This window comes from Chiloscyllium plagiosum, unplaced genomic scaffold (assembly GCF_037043375.1).
Source record: "Chiloscyllium plagiosum isolate Xiang-an unplaced genomic scaffold, Cpla_swu_hap1 HiC_scaffold_6, whole genome shotgun sequence".
Lineage (NCBI taxonomy): Eukaryota > Metazoa > Chordata > Chondrichthyes > Orectolobiformes > Hemiscylliidae > Chiloscyllium > Chiloscyllium plagiosum.
The window spans coordinates 46716021-46742423 of NW_028270144.1; the positions used below are offsets into that span (position 1 = coordinate 46716021).

A 26403-nucleotide genomic window follows, 5' to 3' on the forward strand; every position below is an offset into this window, starting at 1 on the left:
AATTGTGACAAAAAAATCGATGCGCTAGTGGTATGTAAGATACTGAGTGTTGTAGCTCCTTTCCAGGTTTAAGTGTCACCTCTGGCAGATTTGAGACAAGCAGTAGTACTGTGGTGTGAAGTAGTATAATGTAGATATGTGCAATAGAGTGACTAGTTGATTCCACATGAGTCACGTGGTAGACATACTTGTCCACAATCTTGTGTGTGACATTCCTGTAAATTGGCAAACCCATGAGGCTAAATTATCCTCATAGGAGAATTACATGTTGAGTAGACAGTGGTGCTTACCTGGTAGAGAACAATAGGTCATTCATCATCTTGTGGCACTGCTTCATACCTTGCTTTTGGTTGCCATCTCTGAGAAGCAATACATACCTTCTCTCATGAAAGCTTGCAGAAGAACATCAGTGGAGGTGTTACAGGAGCATGAGGCTATCTTTTGACATGTATTTGACATTATTTTGGAGGAATGGAGGTACAGAGTAATGTCCACTGATGGTCCAGAGCTGCAAAGAGTTAATGTTGTCCATCGTTACGGACACTGACTATTTCAGTATCTGAGGAACAATGATTGGCAATGAACATTATGCAATCATCAGTGAATATCTCCACTTCCAACCTTATCATGGAGAGAATATAGAACACTTCCCTGAGGAACTCATGCAGTGATGGCCTGTGGCTGAGATGATTGATCTCCAGCAACCATATGTTCTTCATTTTGCTAGCCTCAATCCAACTAGTGGAGAGCTTTTTCCTGCTGATGGCAAACTCAGTCAAACACTACCTTGAGGTCCACTCTCAGCTCAACTCTCGAATTCAAACCTTTTCTTCATATTTAATCCAAGGTTATAATGAGATCAGGAACACAGTATCCCTGACAGAACTCAAACTGAGCTCCAATGAGCAGGTTATTGCTAAGCAGACACTGATCGATAGCACTATTAATGATATCTTCCATCATTTTACTGATGATCAAGGATAGTGTGATGAGGTAGTAATTGACTGGGCATGGGGGATAGTGGAGGATCCTGAGCTTTATGCGGTGCAGGGCAAACAAATTTCCATTCACCTCAATATGCATGGAAACACTGTGCATCTGATGTTACTGATGTCTTGAAAGGTAGTGTAAGAAATCTTTAGACTATTAAAAAAGATCAATAGGTTCTTTGAATTTGCATTTATAAGGTCACAGTTTTTCCGTGTGTACATCTATGTGACTCAGGGTACTGTTCAACTGATTTGTATAAATTTTTAGCACTCCATTGGACGTATAGTGTAAAGTAATGGAAGAGGTATGGTCCAGATATTATATAGGTCACAAGAGATTATTGGGTTACATTTAAGGAGAGGCTTGAGAATATAGATTTCACTAGAATTGAGAAGGTTGAATTGAGACCTAATAGAGGGATCTAAGATCATTCCATATCATTATGCGTAACTACTAATGGATTGTATTGTGACCAGATTCCTGTAACCCCATCCTTGCGCATTCTTCAAAGGGAACAACACAAAATGAGTCTGCAGTTTAGGACATAATTTGAAGGAAGTTGAGCAGTGAGTTGACAGCCCTCAAGTTCACAGCATAGTGTATTTGAAGTTCCTTTCACATCATTAGATGCTACATTCCATCTATCCCACACAAGAATCTTTACATATGCAGTTAATGTCTCTGTAGCAGTTGACAGTATTCAGGGTTCTGAGCTATGGTCATGATTTGTTTTAGTTAGTCAATGAGATGATTATACACAAATATAAGATAATAATTAGAAGTAAGGAACTACTCAAGCTCAATGCATCATCTAATTAAAACAGATGGAGAAAAATATTTTCTTAAAGAGGGTCATGGCTTTTGTTCAAAAACAAGAACAGAACTGAGGAAAGGTCACTCAACCCGAAACATTAACTCTGATTTCTCTCCACAGATGCTGCCAAACCTACTAGGCGTTTCCAGCAATTTCTGTTTTTGTTTCTGATTTACAGCATTCATAGTGTTTTTGATTTTTCATGGTTTTTGTTCTCTCTTTTCCTAAAAATGCCGTGGAAGTAAGAGTATTTGAATATCTCTAAGGCAGAAGTGAATAGATTCTTGGCAAATGGGGGGAGGGGGGAAGTGTAGGACGAGGGTGTAAGGTTATCATGGGTAGTTGGGAATATGGATTTGAGGTTCTAACCAGATCAGACATAGTCTTATTAATTGGTGGAGGGGCCTTGATCCTCCCGAGTGGCCTATTTCTGCTCCTTCTTTTTATGTTCATAAGAGGGTAAGAAGAATGGTTATGAATGGTTATGCACAGTGCTTTGAATGTGAAAGTTTATGCTACAAGTTAATGGGGAATACATCTGTATTTGCTTCAAAAGAGGAATGATTTAAGGCAGTCTGGAGTAGGAACAGAATTAACTGAGTGACTTGTTTCCGAACAAATCCAGGAGGAGATTAATAGCGTTTGTACAGATGAGGCTCAGCTGAGCTAAAACCACGCTGCAGAAGGTAGCTGAATTTCAAATTCATATCAGTTACCCCCTAGCAACATACCAGACTGAATAAAATTGAAGCCTATGGCATTTCAAGCAGCAGCATAATCACCTGTATAGAATTCAGGGGCTCAAAAGTTTATTTCTGCGTAGCATATGATGGTGCTCTGCTTTTGAATGTAATGAGGACATTAGTATAATGACATTTGGCACTGAGCACCAGAGAATTACCTAAGTAAACCTAAAAGCACAACAGTCCTTTCTGTCCCAATCAAATATTATATTACATCCGTAAGTTTACTTTAAGTGACATCTTTACCTCTCACTTCAAATTTAAAGGAAATCCAAATACATTGCCTCAATTCAGAATGACAAACTTCCCAATCTACATTTTTGCAGAAGTGAATTTAGCTTAATTCTATGCAGTTAACAATGTACTTTTCTAACACTAAGAATCAAAGGATGGACCCGAGAAGTAATACTTAACTCCCTTTGAAAAGTCAATACCATCTCTGCTTTATTTGAGCAATCTATTTACTTGTCTTTTGTTTCTTTAATCTGAAAAATGGTTTAACCTTTAACTTATAGTTTGATGGAAATGAGTACAGTTTTTCGATATTTAGCTTTAGTGATGCCTTATTGTATTTGCACAGAGGTAAAGAAAAATGACAGATGCCCAGTCCACTATTCCTTTAAAAAAATACATTTATCCTCTTAAATTGAACTAATTTCTGCAGTTGGTGGGATTGCATTGTTTTGTTGTAGTTGTTGGTGTTAGTGTCAAACAGCTTTGATGAGAATCTGTAAAATATTAGCTCAATCTCCTTTGCATTATTACACAGAAGAGTGACTAATGACTTTTGAATAGCACACATTGACAATGCTCTTTTCTGAAATCAATATAAAATTCTAGTTCATGAGAGTGCTAAAAGACTGTTTTGAACATCCTGTGCATTTGAAAAAGGACCTTTAGGAAGGATGTTCACCTTATACAGCAATGTGCCAGATGGCAGGTTGAAAGCAAATTAAGAATATTTTCACAAGTTTCAGTTGTTCTGCCAGAGTACACACATTATCTGACTGATAGGTCACAGTAGTGGAGCTTTTAATTAGTGGCCTATCATTAAGTTAATGTCTTCCAGTAAATATTATCAAGCAGGGTCAAGAAGAGAAATCATGGGCCTTGCTGTTTCTGGGGCCCATGACTTGTCAGTCCTCATCAGCCCCAGCACCTTCTTTTGAGAACCTTCACAGTACATCTTGTGCTTTACAGAATGTGGTCAGTCAGCCCATCATGTCTAATTGTTCTTCAAAGAAAAATCTGAAAAGTTCTGCCAGCCCCACCTACCAGTCTCACACCCTTTCTTTCTCTTTTATTTCAAACAAAGTATTATTTAACCAATTTCCATCTGAATACTAATTTGAATCTATATCCATCACACTATCAGGGAGGGAATGCAATTTCTAAACACTGTTGGTGCAAAGAATTTTCCTCACATTGCTTCTGAACCTATTGCCAAACAACTTAAATGGAATTAAATATAGGCCATCTGATTGTCAATCCTTCAACCTTTGGGATGCATTTCTATCTGGACCCTTCATAAAATGTAATATACACTTTGATCAAAGCCACTCAGGCTTCTTGCCTCTTGGGAGAGCAACAACAGCATCTGTGTAATCCCTTATCCTCGTAAATCTCTCTGAATCCCCACAAAGCCTTCACATTCTGCTGGCACACAGAATTGGAAACCATTGTCACAGTGGGGGGTCAGTTTAATAAAGAAAGTAATAACGTTTATCCACAACTCTGATGTTAAATTTAAAACAGAAGCCATTTGAGAATTTAAAACTATAGTGGGAGTAACTTTTGAGAAACTGTGTTCAACAGAGCGAGATGGTAGAATGGTCTTCCTGCAATTTCTGTCACCTGTGAATTTGTTTATTTTAAAATTAAACCTCTGAAAATGCAACTCTTATGATCCTCAAGAACCCTTTGTAACTCGAAAATGTGAACAACGCACAACAGCAACATTGGACTAACAGCTTCTGACATGCAGCAAAGATTCATTAAAAATAAGTGAACCCATAGTGGGACAGATATAATTCAAGAAAACAAGACAGGATTGAGTCCAAAGTTGGACTCACCATTTTTACAGTTGAGACAAAGACTCTCTAGACTATTAGAAATTACACTGGATTGAGAGTGTAATTTTAACAATATATGCAGATGAACCTCGATTATCCAAAGGACACAGGCGGGGAGTATTTTGTTCAGTTAATTGAATGACGGATAACATATTTAGCCAAGCATCGGGACCTTGTGATCTTGTTCGGATGATCTGAAGTTTGGTGAATCAAATGCCGGATAATTGAGGGTCCTCTGGATTTGTTTGAATATTGAAAATCTGCAAGTAATATTAAAATGTGGATGAGCAAAGATAGTTGCACCATGAAACATTTTATATAGATTCAGCCATATACCTCAACTATTGCATTTGATGCCTCGATTTATAAAGTCTCCTGAAGTTCAGGTTTTGGTATGATATACTTTTTAACCAGAGCTTTGTCAGATAATTGCACACTATTTAGTCATTCATATTATTGCAAACAGCCCTGTTCCTTTGAACATGACTCAATGTCAAAATAATTTTTTTTAAAGGGCTGTTCTTAAAATATTCCCAGTGCTACTTTTAATTTTCAGGGGCTATTTGATGGTTTTAAGGAACTCCATTTTCAATCTCAAAATTGTTTATCAATTGATCCAGCTCTGCAGTAGCAATACCTTTGAGTTGACACACAGGGTCCAGCATTTGTTTTGACAGAAGCAGAATTAGAAGGATTCATCAATATCTTCAATTATATCATTCCATTAAACAAAACACCACAAAGCACAAGGGCAATATTCATTTGTTAGACATAACTGTATTTACCATAATTGACACAAGACAACATGCACAATTTAGCAAAAATGTTGTTTTTCAAAATAACTAACAGAAGCTTTGATGCAAAATAAATTCATCACCTTAACTATACCTTCCACAGGCTAGAGATGTCAAAGTGAATGCATTTCCATCACATACACACAAAGCTGGGGCATTTTAATCAGACCACCTCAGGTTACAGATTAAATTTAACAATTGACAGTGCTTGTAACAATATTTTCTACTACAATTTTCCACAAGTTGTAGTTTATGATCTTTTGCAGCTTTATGTTTGATGCTGCTCATTGGTTTCAAGTTTTCATGGGTCCCAGTTGGTTGAGAATTCTATTATTGCTAGATTAAAAGCTGTTGTCTCTTTCATGAAAACTCCTTCACCAGATGCCATCTTAGCCTCTGCATCTCTGTCTCTAGCCAACCCTCCACCACATTGCGGCCCTCCCTTCCTCCCCTTTCCCCTACCAGTTTCAGCCTCCCCCTTTCGCCCTACCCACAACCTCTTTCTTCCACCACCCCCACAAATGTAGCAGTACCTTCCTCCCCCAGCCACCAAAGCCTTACAGGCCTGGACTCTGTGATGTAACTCATAGGGATCCCCATGCACAAGACCTGACTGACACCAGTTCACTCAGGTAGCCACTAACCTTCCGAGCTGTATCTCCAGTCCAACACTGGTTCTGCCCTATGTTTGCTGCTGATAGGCTCACTCACAGAGAGGTGACATTGCTTTGAATGGCCACCAGTTGAGAGTGGGGCAGTGCTGCCCCAGCCCCTTCAAATGGCAACGACCCCAGTGATTGCCACCAACTGCAGACTCCTATGCTATATAGACAGCCATACAGTTTTGATAGATTTTCATTAATACATGTTACTTAAAACTGTGAGCTGAATTTGACCAGCTACTTCCTTTTTAAAGAATACATAGCTACAACCAAATCATTCATACTCTCAAAATATTCAGTTACCTGGAACATAATGTTTGGTAGGCAGAGGTGTTTGCCATTAAAAACTAATCATTCAGTCATCAACCTGTTGATGCTCAAGATCCATTTGTGCACTCACATTTGCTCCAGCTTGTCTGTAACTAGACTTACCCACCAATACGTGCTCAAGTAGCTGTGTAAACTGCATATCCAATGGGTGCTAGATGACTTGCTTTCAAATTATACAGCAATCTTTCCACAGTCCTTGGAAAAATAGAATCATACCATCTTTACAACAGACTATCTGTCCTTAGTGTCACCCATCTCAGAATTCATCTAAGAGAGTGGTACTCTTTCCTGCTGCTCAGCATAGTCTAACATCTTCTCAATGTCCAATATGTCACCATCATATACTGTAAAGTCTTCCACTGGCTGAAAAACATAATCAACAACAACAAATGCAAGTGGAGGCCAATTGATGTCCATGGAAACAGCACTCTTGCAACTTTAAAAAGGAGATAGATTATAATGTTGCTGAATAATCATGTCTTATAATTCGAACTTTGTAATAATAAATAGTTTGTTGTGAAGACTAACTGCACCCTTGATCTATAAAATTGTTTAAAATTGATGATTTAACAATAAGTATGCTTTATTGGCATTTACAAATTATTCAACACTCATACTTCCTTACATAGCTGTATCTTCAAATTTTCTTTTGTTATTATTACGATTTGGAGTACTTTATCAGCAAGTTTAAAACTCTTACTAAATGTACATTACTTGGGATCTGAAATATGACACTGTTGTTTTGTCCAGCATTATTTTTAATGTGAAACGAATATGCAATTTTCTCAGTGTGTTTGAGTTAACATACAGTTCGTTGAGAAGCGACAGTATTGGATCAGATTGTCAACTTTGTTAAACATGGAATTCAAATAAAACTCTTCGGGCAGTTTGGAAATACCCTTCATATATTTTGGCAGGGTACAAAGAACACATCCAGAAAATAGCATTCATTCATGCTCTTCTATGTCAACTTAAAAGACCAGTCAAAATACTTTGTGTCACTGGAGTTCATTTTTGTCCACCAACATAGTTCCAGTAATTCATCACTCCCATCTTTCTACAATGTCATTTAGTTGAACATGGCAGAAGTCCACAAGCCTGTTTCAGTTGATTATTTCTTCATTCCCTGTCCTGTTTTCAAGTTACTTTGATTTATGTAACACTTTTCATGAAATTCAGTGGCTCCTTTCCATTCTCAGCACAATTCCTGATTCAGAAGGAATTTAAAGTCTCCTGGTGTAGCTTCATTCAAGTTTGGTGAAGAAGCTAGATTTTTTGATCTTTTCATCCAAAATACCAAGGCATCTCCTTCTTAAATCAGCTAAACAGATTTTTCTTATGTCCAGAAATGCTCTTACACAGAACTGAACATTTTTTTATTTTTCATCAACAAATCACCCATGGTATTTTTTTTCATCTATTAACTGCCACCAGTAAATCACCCATATTTTACAATTGATTAATTTATGTGCAAAGCCTATTAAGGGCAAAAACAGATGATATCATTGTCATTTTAGAAACTCAAAGAACATTGATTGGTTAGCTGAATCAGTGGAGAAGTGACAGATTAAATTAATGCAGAGAATTATGAAGTGACTAATTTAGGTAGGAATAATGTAGCGAGAAAGTATAAACCAAAGAACGCACTTCTGAAGGGACCTTTAGCAGTGGGCCTCATGCATGCGTGTGCGTGTGTGTACATATGCGCGTGCATGTATGTATGTGTATGTGAGAATGTATAGACCATTGAAGGTAGTTGGAGAGGTCACTATTCAAGCATACATCATCCTGTGATTTACAAATAGGGGCATAGACTATAGTGCAATTCTAAGCCTATATAAAACAATGGCTTGGCCTCAACTGGAGTACTGTGTCCAGGTCTGAGCACTACAAGACTATAAAGAGAGTGCAGAAAAGATTCATGAAAATTGTTTCAGGACAGAAGACCTTCAGTTATGTACACTGATTGGAGAAATTGGGACTGTTCTCCCTGAAGAAGAGAAGTCTGAGAGGAAATTTTAGAATTTAGAATTTCCTTTATTGTCATATTTATTCAAGTAAAGGTTTACAATGTCACCCCACACGGCGCCATCTTAGGTACAAAGTACACAGGTGGAAATCTTAGATACAAAGTAGACAACTAAAGAAGAATAGAAAAAAATGTTACATTACATGAAGCTAAAAAGAAAAATGTTACAGTCTTTCTATAAAGGGCCTGCAGTAGATCAGCACAGAGGGCTTCCACACGTGATATGCCTGGGCTCACAAGTCGCCGACCACCCGCCCCAGTCCCCAGCCTAACAATCGTCCCGTTCTACTTGAGCCTTCAGCCCACTGGCTGCCCCCAGTCTGGTCAGGCCTCTAGCCCACTGGCTGTCCTCATTCCGCTCAGGTTCCCAACCCACTTTGCATCGCTGCTCCAAGGTAAGTTTTTCAAAATAATAAAAATAAATTAAAATAAAAGAGAGAGGAAGAACAAGAAAAGAGATAAAGGAAAAACAGACAGAACAGACAAGCCTCAGGCTGAGGAGCCCAGATGCTGCCTACTCAGCCACTGCCATCTTGAATGAACATTCATATTTGATAGAGTCTTGAGGGGTCTGGGTATAAGGTGAAACTGTTTTTGTTGTTGGAAAAGTCATACAAATGTATAAACTTGACAGACCAGTTGAGCCTGCTCTGCCATTCAAAACTAGTGTGGCTGATCTGATTTTAACGTCAGTTCTATATTCTTGCATGTCCCCAATAATCTTTTGGCCCCTTGTTAATCAAGAACCTATCTACGTCTGCCTTAAAAATATTTAAAGATTCTGCATCCACTGCCTTTTCAGGAAAGGAATTCTAAAAACTCTAGGCCCTCTGATAGTTTTTCTTTATTCCATTACTTTGAAACTATGATGCCTAATTCCAGGTTGCATAAGAGGAAATATCTTTTCTACATTCACCCAGTCAAGTCCCGATTAAGACAATTGTGTCCTAATTAAGTCACCTCTGACTCTTCAAATCTCCAGATGGTGCATGTCTAACCTATCTAAACATTCCTCATAAAGCTACATGGATGCCCAGGGATGTTATGACCTTCGTCAAAAAGAAAAAGGAAGCGTACTTAAGGTCAAGGAAAATGGGAGTGATAAAGCCCTTGAAGTATATAAGGAAAGTAGGAAAGAACTTCAGCAAGGAATTTGAAGGGCTAAAAAGGGACATAAAAATAGTTAGCAAACAGGATTAAGGAGAATCCCAAAGCTTTTTATACATATATAAAAAGCAAGAGGGTAGCCAGGCAATGGGTTGGCTCACTCAAGGACAAAGGAGAAAATCTATGTGTGGAGCTAGAAGAGGTAGGTGAGGTCCTAAACAAATACTTTGTGTTGATATTCACCAAAGAGCAGAAATTGGTGGAGGATGATCGCAGGGAAGGGAATGTCAAGTTTCTAAGCGAAGTTGCTATTAAAAAGGAAGAGGTGCTGTGTGTCTTTAAAAGTATTAAGGTAGATAAGTCTCTGAGATGGAATCTGTCTCAGAATATTGAGGGAGGTAAAAGAACAAATCGCTGCAGCATTGACAGACATCTTTATGTCCTCTTTGACCAGAGGATTGGAGAATAGCCAATGTTGTCCCACTGTTTAAGAAGGGTTGCAAGGATTATCCTGGAAATTGCAGACCTGTGAGCCTCATGTCGTTAATAGGGAAATTATTGGAAAAGGTTCTCAGGGACAAGATCTATATGCATTTAGAAGCAAATGGATATATCAGCAATAGACAGCATGGTTTTGTGTGGGGGATATTGTGCCTCATTAACTTGATCGAGTTTTTTGAGGAATTGATGAAGATGATTGATCAGGGAAAAGCGGGTGATGTTGTCTATGTGAACTTAAGTAAAGCCTTTGACAAGGTCCCTCATGGCAGTCTGGTACAAAAGATGAAGTCACATGGTATCAGGGTAATCTGGCAAGATGGATACAGAACTGGCTTAGTCATTCGGAGACAGAGCGTAGCAGTGGAAGGATACATTTTGGAATGGAGGGCTATGATTAGTCATGTTCTACGGAAATCAGTGCTGGGACCTCTGCTGTTTGTGATCTACATAAATGATTTGGAGGAAAATGTAATCAAATTTGTAGTTTTGTGGATGATACAAAGATTGGTGGAGTTGTTGATAGTGAGGAGGATTATCAGAGGATATATCAGAATAAAGATCAGTTGGAAACATAGGCAGGAAAAGGCAGCTGGAGTTTAATCCAAACAAATGTGAGGTGATCCATTTGTAAGATCAAGTACAGGTGGAAATTATATAGTGAGGGACAGAACTCTTTGAAGTATTGACATGCAGAGGGATCTGGGTGTACAGGTCCAGCGATCACAGAAGGTGGAAGCACAGATAGATAGGTAGTAAAAAAAAGGTCTATGGCATGCTTGTCTTCATTGGAAGGAGCATTGAATATAAGGATTGACAAGTTATGCTGTAGCTTTATAGAATTTTACTTAGGCCACACCTGGAATATTGTGTCCAGTTCTGGTCACCACACTACCAGAAGGATGTAGATACTTTGGCGAGAGTACAGAAAAGATATTGCCTGGTATGGGGGATTTTAGCTATGAAGAATGGTTGGATAGATTGGGTTTGTTTTCATTAGAGCGCAGGAAGTTGAGGGATGACCTAATAGAAATTTATAAATTTATAATGAATGGATAGAGTGGAAAGTATGAGGCTTTTTCCCAGAGTAGAGGGTTAAATTACTAGGGAAGCATTGCTGTCTCATAACACCAGGGTCATGGGTTCGATTCCAGCCTCGGGCAACTGCCAGTGTGGAGTTTGCACATTCTCCCCATGTCTGTGTGGGTTTCCTCCAGGTGGTCTGGTTTCTTCCTACAATCCAAAGATGTGCAGGTTAGGTGAATTGGCCAAGCTAAATTGCCCATGGTATTCAGGGATGTGTAGGTTAGGGGGGCATTAGTCAGGGGTATATGTAGGATAATGGGGGAAGGGAATGGGTCTGGGTGGGTTACTCTTTGAAGGATTGGTGTGGACTTGTTGGGCCAAAGGGCCTTTGTCCACACTGTAGAGATTCTACGTTCTAAGGAACACAGGTTCAAGGTGTAAGTGTAGGGGGGAACGTTTAAAAGAAATGTGCGAGGCAAGTTTTTCACCCAGAGGTTGATGACTGCCTGGAACAGGCTGTCAGAGGAGGTGGTGGAAGCAGACACAATAGCAGCATTCAAGAAACACCTGGACAAATACATGAATAGGAAGGGAATAGAGGGATTCGGATCCTGTAACTGAAGACAGTTTTTATTATGGAAGGACAAAATGTGGTGGCATGAGCTTGGAGAACTAAAGGCCTCTTCCTGTGCTGTATTGCTCTTTATTCTTGACTAATATTGTACACAGTACTCCAGATGCGGTCCCACCAATATCCTGTGTAACTGAAGCAAGATATTCCTATTCTTTCATGCAATTCCTCTTCCAATAAACCCATAACATTCTATTAGCTTTCCTGAATACTTGCTGTCCCTACATACCCTGTCCTTCCATGTCATTATTGTTAAGGGGGCCTGTAACTCAGGTCCTCCCACAAGTAACTGCTTTCCTTGGTCATTCCTCATCTGTACTCAAAATATAAATTGTGTCCCCTTCACACTTCACTTCACCTCTGATGAAGAGTCATTTAGTCTTGAAACATTAGCTAGTTGTCTCTCCATGCATGCTGTCTGACCCTGACGCGAGCTCCGGCATTTGTTGTTTTCAGTACAGATTCCAGGCTCTGCAGTAATTTATTCCCTCATCTCTACTCATAATACTTTCATATTCTGGTTTCTTGAATTTAAATCATCCCTCTTTATTTTGCTAATATCATCCATAATTAGCTGAGTTACTCCTCCACGCTTTGCAAGTCACCTGTCCTTCTTAAATGTTACATATACTTCAATATTCAGGCCCAAATCTAGGTTATTCTGCATCAAGGTCTCAAAAATGGCCACTGTATCATATTTATTTATCTCAATTTATATTACTAGCTCTTCTGTTTCATTTTGAATGCTTTCAAATATAATGTCTCAATTGTTATACTTTTATTATTCTTATAACCTCTTGTCCTACTTGCTGATTTGGTCTTAGAACTGTACTTTCCATCTCTTCTTCTAATTGACAGTTTATCATTTCCTACATTAATTCCTTCCTCTGTTGCCTTTTCCATACTCTTTGATTCACCATGACATCCCAAATTTGGGCTCTTGCCCTCACTATTTACTTTTAAACTAGCTCTATCCCTCTGGTTATACAGTTTGTAAGAACACAAACCCGCTTATGGTTCAAGTGTAGATAGTCTGGACCGTATAGATCCCACTTTCCCTAGTATTGGTGTCAGGGTCCCAGACATACTTCTCCAACAATAGTCTTTCAGCCACTCTCCCATCTCTCCAGCCACTTTGCATGTTGCTCAGGTCGTAATCTGGAGAGGTTCTACTTTGAGGTTCTACTTCTTATTTTGGTGCTTAACTCCTCATACTGGCTATTAAGAACCTCTTTCTGAGTACTACCTCTGTCAATGGTATCTACATGGACCATGATAACTGGATCCTCCTTCTTCCACTGCAGGTTCTTCTCCTGCTCAGAGCAGATATCCTGGATCCTGGCACAAAGAAGACATTGGATGCATATCCTTCGCTGCAGAGAGCAAAGTCCATCTCTCCAACTATGCTGCCCCCACAGTGAAAGGGATGCAACAGCTTAGTGGTAATGTCTCTGGGCTAGTCATCCAGAAACTCAGGCTAATATTCTGAGGATATGCGTTCAAATCCCACCATGGTAAATGGTGAAACTTGAATGTAACTACTGTTGAATGTCCTCAAACAAAACAGACTCATTAATGCCTTTTAGGCAAGGAAAAATACCATTTTAAATTCATTTGGCCCACATGCAATTCCAGACTCACAACAATGTAGTTGACTTTTAACTGCCCTCTAGGCAATTAAGGATGAGCAATAAATGCTAGTCTAACCAGTGATGACCACATCCTATGAATAAATAAAAACAAACTGAGGGAACTGCAAACTTGTTGGATAATTGCACAGGTTGACTCTCCTGTACTCGTGTCCTCTGAATCCCCTTAACTGTCATACCCTCCTGTTCCTGACCACTGATCATATCAGAATATCCTATTCCAAGAGACGAGACTGCCTTCTGTTAGAAAGAATCCAGGTAACGTTCACCCTTCCTGATTCATCTCAGTGTCTGTAGTTCAGCCTCCAGCTCATAAATTCTATTGCCAAGCTGCTTAAACGTCAAATGCTTATCAATGATGATTTTGTCCTTGATCACAAATTGCTACACCATACTGCAGCTTTAACAATGTACTGCCATTCTTAATGAATTTTTTAATTAATTGTTTAATTATGTAATTCACTTATTTATGTTGCTTTTTATATATTATGTTAACTTTATCACACATGTGTATACTATGTTAGGACTTGAAAATAGAATAGGAAGGTGACTACTACTTATCAATTTCGCACTGATGTCACTTCTGTCAGCCATTTTGAATTCTGGCAAGTTTTTATTTCTGGTTCGTTGCTGCTCCACTAAACTCAATCTGGGCCTCACCCCTCAGCTTTGATTGGATGTTCTATTGCTATTTCTCTCCACTCTGCTTCTTCTGCTAGTCAAATAGAGATCTCGAGTTGAATAACCAGAGGGTGCAGATTGAAGGTAATTGACAAAAGATGGTAAAAGAAGCAATGATGGCACAAGGAAAATCTGATTACACAGTAAGTGTTAGGGACTAGAGCGCAGTTCCTGAGGGTATGGAGAAGGCAGTCTCATTCAAAAGGGAATTGGATTATCACTGAAAAGGAGGAATGAACAGGGCCGCAGAGAGAAGCTGGAGGGAGTAGCCTGAGGTACATTGCTCCTTCAGAGAGCCAGCACAGATATGAGGAACCAAATGTCTGCCTTCGGTACTGTGACCATTTTATGATACATTGTATAGTCCTTTGCTTATTCTCTTATAGCTCAAAGTAATTAAATTGAATGCCCAATGTCATGCTCAAAGAAGTAGTTAACTCAAGAGTTCAAGAAAAACATTATTAAAATTTGATTTACAGAAATACAGAAATGACTGTGTTGCTATGCCTACAATTCTACAACTGGGAAAAATAATTTAATTATCTAACTACTGCATTTAAACTGAAAAAAAGTATTTTTATTGATTTCAGCTATACACACCAAGTTGTTGGCAATGGCATCAAAGCTCAGTCAAGCAACCCAGAGGTGAAAGTGAAAGGAACTAACCCTGTCATAAATCAGATTGTCGATAAACTGAAGCACATCAATCAGGTAAGCCGACCTGTCACAAAATGACAAGACAATGCACCAAAATTATTCCAAACTCATACGACTACAAATGCTGTTAATGGAAAAGAGTTACTTTAAACTCTAGAATATAAAAAATTTGCTTATAAACGTAACTTAGTTGTCTTTTTGTTTGCGGCCAAAGGAAATACATGAATGCAAAACCTGAGGATGGTAAAGCATCCTTAAAAGTATGGATCCAATTGTTCCTCCATTAAACTGATACCTTATATTGTTCAGTAAGTTTGGGAGAGCTAGAAGGATGAATCTTAAAAATAAGTTAATTCCTTCACACATGGTCCATCAATAAATTCTGCTTCTCATAGTATCTCTGATGTTTTTAGTTCCCTTTTGTTTGTTCTTGCTTTCCATTAAATGACCCATTTTTATTCATATGTGACTAACAAGGGAGGCAATAGTTAGCAGGGTTTGGCAGCAATGTGGAGATGATACTGCAATCAGATCAGAGGTGATTGTATTCAACTGTGGACCAGATATAAGGGGCTGCATGGTCTATTTCTGCTCCTATATTCTGTGTTCTTATCCAGAGGATACCTAAAATTTGCCTATTATAACCTCTAATGATCAATAAGTTTTGTCAATGTTTTTGTAACTGTTGGTCTATCTCAGAATCCTTGGCACACAATGATTGTTTTTATAAGAATTAACATTTCTGTTAATGCCATACTATTATACTTGTTCTGTGAGATCACCTCTCGGTTGCCTTCTTTACAAATTGAAAAGCCCATTTCTCCAACCTTTCCTAATTCCCCTGATATTAAGTATTTAAACCTGAACCCTTCTCTGCATTTCCCAGCAGTTTTGAATTTCTCTCTTGTTTCTTGGCAAACAAAGTGGTTGCAGCATTCAAGGTGCCCTCTGGCAATGCTGCTGAACACTTCGATCATGACATCCTTTCACTTAGATTCTGCTGTTTTCACAACACATCTGAACATTCCTTTTTTTTTACTTGTCTAACCACTGCCACCTTTTACCCTCTGTCATCATGTCTTTGTAGTTTTAACTCTACCCTCCCACAATAACCAGATACCCTTTGGTTATTTCTTCATTTTGCTCTTTCCTTTATACTTCCTAAAACCTACTACATCACACACATTCATCGGTTTTGACAAAAGGTCTTCCACTAAAATGTGAACTATCCATATGTTTTATATATTTGGGTGTAAATTTTCCCTCCTTAGATGAGGAGGGAAAGGCAAATTTTAGGGTGGATTGACACTGGAGAAGTATCCATCCCCTTTTTGCTAACTATGTGGTGCTGTGAGCCATTAGAAATATTTTATTCAACCACAATCTTTAAGCTTGAGGCCTGGCATGTCCTCACTTTATATTTGCCATCAGATTCTGGTTCATTAAGGAGAGCAGGAGTACATGCCAGGATCAGTGCCAGACATACCAAAAAATAATGTCCTAATGTGATGAAGCTACAACACAGGATGATTTATATGTCATATAACAGATGTAGCATGTAACTGATTCAATTAAATGGTCTCACAACAAGTGGATCAGATTTAAACTCTGCAGTCCTTCCACATCCAGTTTTGAGTGGTGGCAAGCAATTTGACAATAAGCAGGAGGAGGAGGGTTCTACAAAAATCCCCATCCTCAATGACAGAGGATGCCCAACACAGTCAAAGAAATAAATGTGATTAATTTGTTTATTTGTTTGCAATGTTTTTGTTGTTGGAGCTAGCACTCTGACTATTCAGAGGACAGACTGTTCAAAGTGATATTTATGCTTGAGTTGTTGATTGCTACATTTGACTCTTTCAAAATATTAGTTATACTTTTTAGTAACAACAACTGGGCAGATTGCAAGCTTTTCAATAAGTCTTTCAAACCAACTTCTTGGTCATAGTTAGTTGGAGATCATGGTAGAGAAAGACAGAACCAAACACCATGCAAGAGAGAGAGCTTGTGTATAGAGAGAGGTTTGTGTATGAGACAACATTGTCATCAAACCAGCAGATAAAGGAAGAACCAGCATGATTTAGAATAGAACAGATTGCTACAAGGAAATGTACCGACAATTGAACAACCAGGAACATTACAGGCAACTATCGGCTGATACGACCAAAGAGAACACCCGTGAACTAAACACATTGATCAGGACTTTGGATCCAACCCTTCAGAGATCCCTATGTACCCTCATCCCACATACTTCTCACGTAAGCGACTTCTATTGCCTTCCAAAGATACACAAAGCCAACACATCAGGATGTCCCATTGTATCAGGAAATGGGACCCTGCATGAGAACCTCTCTGGCTATGTCGAAGGCATCTTGAAACCCATTGTACAGACCCCCAACTTCTGTCGCGGCACTACAGATTTCTTACAGAAACTCAGCCCCACAGACCAGTTGAACCGGGAACATTCCTCGTCACAATGGACATTTCAGCACTCTACACCAGTATCCCCCACAATGATGGCATGGCAGCAATAGCCTCAGTACGCAACACCAACAACTGCCAAACTCCAAGCACCGTCCTACAACTCAACCACTTTATCTTCAACCACAACATTTTCTACAACCAGTTCTACATCCAGACACACAGAATAGCTGTGGGGACCAAATTTGCACCCCAATATGCCAACATTTTCACGCACAGGTTCAAACAAGACTTCTTCTCTATGCAGGGTCTCCAACTAACACTATACATAAGGTATATTGACACCTTTTTTTTCCCTCTGGATCCATGGCGAGGAGTCACTGAAACAACTACACAGTGATACGAATGTGTTTCATCCCAACATCAAACTCACCATGGACTACTCTCTCGTATCTGTCTCATTCTTGGACACGTGCATCTCCATCAAGGATGGGCACATCAGCACCTTACGCTATCGCAAACCCACGAATACACTTCTCCAGCTTCCACCCGAAACATATTAAAACAGCCATTTCCTATGGACAAGTCCTGTACATGCACAGGATCTGTTCAGATGAGGAGGAACATGACGGGCACTTGGAAGTCCTCAAGAATGCCCTCATAAGAACAGGGTATGATGCTCAACTCATCTACTGCTGGTTCCAACGTGCCACAGTGAGAAACCATAATGACGGCCTCAGGAGACAGACATGTGTTGCAATTGACAGGGTACCCCTCGTTGTCCAGTACTTCCCAGGAGCCAAAATGCTATGCCATGTTCTTCACAGCCTGCAATCCATTATCAATGAGGATGAGCACCTCACCTTCCCCACACCTCCACTTCTCACCTTTAAAAAACTACCAAACCTTAATTAGATCATTGTTCACGGTAAACTGCCCAGCTTTCAGGGCAATGCCTTACAACCTTGTCACAGTAGATGCTGCAAGACATGTCAGTGTGTCGACATAGATACCACCATTATACGTGGGGACACCTCCTACCATAGAGAATTACATTTTATTTTGCTGAAAAACTGCATGAATCCATGGACGATTCTGTAAAACTCTTTTTTAGATTGGAATCAATCTGAACATTGGGGCACAGACACCCTCATGCAGGGCACCTCACACTTTCAATGCATTATCTGGGCCAGCATGGCACCTATTGTTAAAGTTCACTTAAGAATGTAACTTTAAGGAACTTTTGCGATTTACATATGAAAGAACTGAAACTAATATGCCCATTCAAAAAGATTATTGCCCTTGGTATCAAGGAAGTATTTGATCAGAGAAGACTTCAAGGAGCCCTGGCAAAAATTTGAGTCAATGGGAATCAAGAGAACATTCTCCTGCTGATTGGGATTATACTGGCAAAAAGGAAGACGGTCATGGTGTTTGGAGTTCTGTTATCTCAGTCCAAGGACATATCTGTCGGAACAAATTACTGCAGCTGCTGGAATCTGTACTGAAAACAGCAAATGCTGGAGATCTCAGCAGGTCAGACAGCATCATAGAAAGCAAGCTAATGTTTTGAGTCTAGAAAAGTCTTCATCAGAGCTCTGATGAAAAGTCACCTAGACTCAAAATGTTAGTTTGCTCTGTCTCCGTGGATGGTGTCTGACATTTCTCTAGGAATTCCTGAGAGTAGTATCCTGACCCCACATTTATATTTGATTCATCAGTGAACTTCACTCCATCATAATATCAGAAGTGGTAATGTTCGCTGATAATTACCAAATGTTCAGCATGATTTGCAATTTCTCAGAAACTAAAGTAGTCTGTGTCCAACTTTAGAAATTGTGGGAAGAGGCCGGAGTTGGATTGGGGTGGACAAGGTCAAAAAGCAAACATCACCAAGTTATAGTCCAACAGGTTTATTTGAAATTGCAATCTTTTGGAGCTCTGTTCCTTCCTCAGGCATGGTATGATAAGGAGATATAAGACATGGTATTTATAAGCAACAAGTTAATAAATTTAAAACTAGCTGCCCTTGTTGAATCCTTCAATCAATTAGGAGGTAGATTGCCGATTAAAACGCAAAGTTCAGATTCCTTTCAGGTCTTTGTCCTTAGATAATTAAAGGTTTCATCAATGTACAAAAAATAATTTCTCAGGTTAGACAATGCCTTCGATTGAGCATCCTCCAAGATGGACTTCGGGAAATTCAACAATACAAAATTGTTGAGCAGAGACTGATAGCTAGGTTCAATTCTAATGGGTTCATGTCACACTGCAGGTAAACCCACCACACTATATACTCCTGTACACTGACTGTCACACACAACACTCGCACACTTACACAGACCTTCTCCCACACACAAATGCTCATGCATGCACACTCATATATACATATATGCATAGATACACACACACACACTCTCTCACACACAGCACATACATGTACACACACATGCATACACACACACTCATACAGATACACACACACGCTGGAGGAAGTTATGTCAAAAAAAAGCAGACAAACACTCACAGACACACGTGCTGAGAGAAATTATTTCATTCAAGATAATTTCCTGTCAAAAGAATGAAACCAAACCTCAGCTTACAACATAGATTTGAAGCAGGACCTCACACCTAAAATGCACTGTCCAACCTGAGAAATCACCTCTTGTACGTTGATAAAATTTTTAATTATCTAGGGACAAAAGCCTGAACGGAATCTGGATTTTGTATTTTAAATCAGCAGTCCACCTCCTAACTGATTATCGGATTCAACAAGGGCAACTAGTTGTAAAGTTGTTAACATTTTGCTCATAAATATTGTGTCTTATACCTCCCTACCTCTCACCAATTTCAGGGGCATTTAAATGGTCATTAGATAAACATATGGATGAGAAATGGAATAGTGTAGGTTAGATGGGCTTCACAGGTCAGTGCAACATCGTGGACCAAAAGACCTAAACTGCACTGTAATGTTCTATGTTCTATGATATCATGCCTGAGGAAGGAGAAGAGCTCTGAAAGCTTGCAATTTCAAATAAACCTGTTGGACTATAACCTGGTGTCATTTGATTTTCAACTGTAGAAAGACCTGGACAACATTTTCGCTTGCAATAATTAGTGGCAATTAACATTTGCACCAACCAAGTGCCAGCTAACAATCACCCCACAATGAGAGTGAGTCTAACCATCACTGCTTGACATTCAAAGACATTAGCACCCTGAATCTGCCACCATCAATATACTTTGGTTTCCACTGACTAGTAACTAAATCGGTAGCACTACAAGGCACAAGTCAGGAGTTTGACGGGATACTGACCACTTGCCTGGATGACTCAAGAAGCTCATTATCCTTCAGGTCAAAGCAATCCATTTGTTTGGTACCACATCGACCACAGTCTGACCAGCTCAGTTCTGTTCTTGCCCTATTGAAGCTTATGAAGACTACATTGAACAATGTTATTGCACTTTTCTTATATATCTTAATCAAGTCTGTCCTTGAATCCTCTGAAATAACTTCCTTCACCACTACTATAAAGCACTCCTCAATCATAAATGCAACCCCTTCTCCAATTTTCCCTTTCCTATCCCTTCCAAACACCTTGAAACCAGGTATTAACACTCAGATCTACCCTTCCATAAGCCAGGTCTCCATTATTATCATAATGTCGTAATTATTGAAACCAGCAAAATACTGAAAAAAGGATAGATATGGTAGAGATAGTTAAGATGTTTCTCCTTGTTGTGGAGTCTAGAACCAGAGGACATGTTTTAAAAACAAGACAAATGCCATTTAGAATCAAGGTGGGGAGAATTTCTTTTACTCAGAGTGTGGTGAATCTTTGGAATTCTTGACCCAAGAAGGCTATAGAAGCTTAGCCTTTGTGTATGTTTAAAGCAGAGGTTGATAAAACTTTGATTAGCAATTGTGAAAAGAATTACATAGAGAGTGTGGTCTTACAACACAAGAAGATCAAGTCAGATCAAATCAGATTTGTTAACACTGGGTATCGCAACACAGTGAAATTCAAATACTCAGCGACCTTTAGAATAGACCAAATGGTTCTAATCAGACTTAATGAATGACATTTATCAGACTCCAAGTTTATAAAACAGAAATTAATAATTTAATTTTAAACAAAGTATTTAATTAATGTTTGTGATTTAAACCCAATCTTTTTTGCTCATAGTCCCCATTGTCACAAACATACACACTTAAGGGATGTAGTAAACGAAGAATAAGAGTTGTAACTGGCCAGTTAACGTCAGTAATTTCAAATGATGGTTGCCAAACCTTCATGCAAACCTTGGACAATATATTGTTCACAGGCACTTGGAACTGTATGTTTTACTTGAAGTCCAAAGCCACCAGTCAATGCAAACAGCTTCCAAAATCAAGATCAGTTCAGTCTTTTGTTTCTTTTTCATTTCTTTTCAATATTCTCTTTGTGTGGCTGGTCATCACCAGCCTTCCTTTGATTAACACATTTAACATCTGAGCATAAGGCATCTGAGGTGCTGAAATGTCTGTGGCATTCTTAGAACAATAATCAACCTACAATTAACTTTCCAGATCAGTTCCCATAAATGAATATACGTTTGTTTGTTCTTTCATTTATTTATTTATTATTTATCATTTATTTATTAAGACAAGCTGCTGTACAAAATCGAAAGTTCAATTCTCAATGTCTGCTCACAGTTCCAAACTAAAAATTCGAAAAATAAAGAAAATCAATTCTGGTCACAACCATAAAGAAGGGTCAACAAACTGAACTGTTTTATACTGCCTGTACAGCCCCCGCTCCACTAAATCTATGCTCATCCTACTTTCCAGTTTAAGGCCCTTAACCTCAAATATTATGACATTTCAAATGCTCATCCAAGTACTTTTGTTAAAGTTGTGAGATTACCAGCCTCAATTTCCCTCCCAGACAGTGCATTCCTGACCCCCACTATCCTTTGGGTGAAAATGTTTTTCCTCAAATCCCCTCTAAACATCCTGTCTTTCACCTTAAAATTATGCTTCCTTGTTATTGACCCTGCAACTTAGAGGAAAATCTGCTTTCTATCCAAACTGTTGATCATCCTCATAAACTTATACTCTTCAGTCAGATCCCCTCTCAGCCTTCTCTGTTCTAAATAAAATGATCTGAACAGCCTTTCTTCATAGCTAAAGTACTCTATCCCAGAAAACATCCTGGTGAATCTCCTTTGCACCTCTCCAGTCCAGTCACATCCTTCCTTTCATGCAGAGAGCAGAACTGTACACAGTACTCCAACCGGTCCTGTACAACTGCACAATCACTTGCCTGTTCTTATAATCAAAGTCTGAAACGATAAAGACAAAGGTATCCTGTATCCTTGCCACTAGATCTGTGGACAAGCACCCTCTTCATCTGAACTTCCTCACGTTTGAATATTTACTTGTCTAGTTACTCCTTCCAATCTGTATCACCTCATGCTAATCAGGGCTATATTTCATTTGCCAGTGATCTGCCCAAATGACCAATCCATTTATATCCCCCTGTAACCGAAGACCTTCTTCTTCATTATCAACTACCCAGCCAATCTTTGTGTCACCTGCAAGCTTACTTATCATTCCCACACATAACTTACTTATTAACTTACTGTTCTCTACTCTAGTGCGTTTCGTCTCTACCAGGGCTCTGTGTACCTGGTATTACTTTATTAATATTCTCTCCTAATTTCCATAATTCTGCTCATTTAAAGCCTCCTCAACAGCACTAGCAAAGAGTGGTGCAAGATCAAAAGTGAGAATCTTTGCTGAAGATTGCACAATGATCAGTGTCATTCATAACTCCTCAAATGTTGAAGCAGTCCATGTTCAAATACAGCATGTCCAGGCTTAGGCTGAAAAGTGACAAGTAACATTTGCATGACACAAGTGCCAGGCAAGAGCCATCTCCAAAAAGAGAGAACTATTGACATTCAATGGTATTAAGCTACCAATGAGCAGAGAAACAAAACTTTATTCCTGATGAAGGGCTTTTGCCCGAAATGTCGATTTTACTGCTCCTCGGATGCTGCCTGAACTGCTGTGCTCTTTCAGCACCACTAATCCAGAATCTGGTTCCAGCATCTGCAGTCATTGTTTTTACCTAGAGAAACAAAACCTGTCTACTATTTACAAGGCACAAGCCAGGATTGTGATGAAATACTCCCCATTTGCCTGAAAGGGTGCAGCTCCAACAACATTCAAGAACCTTTGCACCATCCAAGGCAAAGTGGCCTGTTTGATGCCACCACATCCATAAACATTCACTCCCTCCATCACCAATACTTGTAGCAGCAGTGTGTATTATCTACAAGATGTGTTGCAGAAATTCACCAAGGCTCCTCAGCTAGCACCTTCCAAAGCTGTGACCACTTCCACCTAGAAGGAAAAGAGCAGCAGATGCATGGATACACCATCACTTGCAAGTTCCCCTCCAAGCCAGTCATCATCCTGACCTGGATTTCTTCAGTGTCGCTGGGTCAAAATCCTGGAATGCTTGCCATTAACTTGTACTGTGACCACCTCTATGAATCTACTATCCTCATAGGTCTCTGCCGAACAGATGCTTTTCAGTGATCCTATGTTGCTGTTTGAGTTCTGAAGTCCACAACTTAGGCTCATGCAGCTGATGACAGCTTCTACACATGAGGTCATCCAAGTCATAAGTGGCCCAAACTCCACATATGCCACAAGTTAAGAATTCTACTGGCCATACTGCTCTACCATACATTAAAGTTACTTTACTTACCGTAATGTCAGTCTCTAACTTACTTTTACCCTACTCTCAGACTGTTAACTAATACCTGGGGTTATGTAGAAAGTAGAAATTCTTCACCTTTACTCACAAATCACTTTCATTCCCATGACTGTAAATATTCATTTTCCATGTGTCAGTTTAGAAATTTATATTTTTCAAAATTAAAAGGCTTGAAACACAGTTCCTAACTGAAACTGTTCAAACACCAATCAATTCACCTTCCTGTAATGCCCACTTAAGGCTTTCCTCTCCTTTCTTCACACCATTTGGTCTGGTGTTTGCGCTCTCTCTAATGTTTTCAAGGGCTGACGATTGTTTCCAGGTTCTCTTGGTTCTTGCTTCTTTAGGTGCTAGGCTCCCTCTCTCTTATGCTGCATGGACTGCAGCAAATCAAAGACAAGAAAGGGTGTGCAATAAATGCTAGCCTTGCCAGTGACACAAAAATTCCTTGAAAACAATAAATAAAGTAATCTCTCAGTACCTGTCTTGTGGCTGTTGTCTAGTGCAGCCACACAGCCCTACCCCAGTGGTTGCAAAATGGCTAGTTGAAGGTAGTTGAAGATTGCATTTAGCTTGAGGATAGCCATGCCAGCTTTAATATTGTATCTTCTAGTCATGGGTAGCATGGCTGAAATACAACAATGTGGGCACTGATGGAGTAGCAGTGGTGAGAGCACAAGAGTAAGACAGGAGAGTGAACCATAGAGCCACTGATGACTGTAGTCTGAGCCTGTATGGGACCAAGCATCAGTCTTGTGATCATGGTCTGAATTTCTGCTGCACACAGACTTTGGCTAGCTTCTGCATGTGCAGCAGTGGGAATTTAGACATTGGGCAACAGGTGCTTCATCTCTCCTGAATTCGCAATTGCAGCACATGGACTGCAGCAGTTCAACAAGGGCACCTTCAAGGACAACCAAGGACAAGCAATGAATGCTAGCCAGTCAGTGATGCCCGCATCCTGTGACTGAATTTTTAAAAAAAAATCCTACTAGTAGGAATGAAATGGTGAAAAAGTGAGAAGACTCATAAATCAGGAACTTAACACCATCATGAATATTCCTAGCACTGTCAATGGAATTGACTCAGTCATTGTATAATGCTGAGAAGTGCACACTGAAAACGCTTAGTAGATGTCGTACTATCATCCTGCATCACTTTGCTGCTCGAAGTGACAATGTATGACATTACCCTACAAGAAATGGAGAAGACATAGATGAGTGTGTTACAATGTATTTTCGTTATTTCGCTGAAAATATATGCAAGTTGTGAGAGATACACACAAGACTGGCAAATTTGATAAGTTTGAGAGTTTAAAATGGAGCCTCTGACTGCTATGAATGAGTCCTGCTTGAGTGAGTGGTGGATGTGCTATGCAGCATGAAAAGTGGGTGCTGTGCTGGAAATGAAATATTATTACAGGTGTATTCACTGACTTTGTGTAATTATATGAATATTAAGCTTTTCTCAGCACTGCAGCCTGACCTAAAGGGAATTGATTTTCCTAGCCACATTTTCCCATTCCCTTCAGAGGGCTAACCTTAAAGGCATCCCAGCTCACTTTGGAAACATGCTTTCCCTTCATTCTCCCTCCTGGACTACACCTCCAGCAGTGCATCAGAGAAACCAGGAGCTTTCTAACGAGTTTGTTGCTCCAAAACTAGACCTTCTGTGACTATTCCAACAACTGCTCTAGTCTTTAAAGCAGCCTTTAAATGGAAGATATTACGTATAAAATGAGTCTGCACTTTGCAGGTCATGCTAGCTGCACATGTACCTGCACACCATGCTGAGCATGCAACCAGTCATCAGTGTATTTACCTCTGGTGTGTATATAGCAATCAAATTGTTGAGCAGGCAGTACAAAGTTTGTGTACTGCTTGTAGCAACCAACTGGCCATAGGTTAATTATGTGTCACAATGCCTTTCCCATCTTCGCACGCTTATAAAATTTTCTTGCATTGTCTTAAGTGAGATACACTCAATGCCTTTGTAAGGTGACTCAAAAACCCTAACCCTCTATGATGTGCAAAATCTAAGCCATCATAATTTAGATAGACTGAAAGTAAAGTATTTGTTGTAATCTTGAAGATTAATGTACAATGTCTTTGCCATCATTCATAACCTCCCAAATAGTCAATCACATCCTAATAATTGAAAAATGCTTCAAAATGGCCCTACACAGTGTGAAATGTTCTTTAATCAGCACTAGCTGATTAATTCACATTTTGTTGTTCAAATTCTAACTCAAGTTGACAAAATCAATCAAAAATCTATTACTTTCATACTTGTATGTAGCATTTTTCAAATCAATAAAATTCTATTTTGTTTTCATAACATTACCAATAAACAGGTCTACATTATTCAGCTAACAATTTGTTATGTAGGTTTTATTTGCAACATTCCGCATGCTAATTGCATTACTCCTGTGTTTTTTTCTTTACTCAGGTCTCCTAAATTTGTTTTGTAATAGAGTAGCAACATCAATATGGGATTTGTCTAAAAAAAAAACAACAGCTGAATTTTAAT

The 26403-nt window shown here is 39.2% G+C and overlaps 1 protein-coding gene across 1 annotated transcript in view; it reads left to right on the forward strand.

The window, feature by feature from the left end:
- LOC122551041 (glypican-5) overlaps positions 1–26403 on the forward strand; it is a 1004898-nt gene that overhangs the window by 513599 nt on the left and 464896 nt on the right. The window contains exon 6 of the mRNA XM_087987984.1: positions 14617–14737. Coding sequence (XP_087844110.1) covers positions 14617–14737 — 121 coding nt within the window. The remainder of the gene's footprint in view (positions 1–14616; positions 14738–26403) is intronic.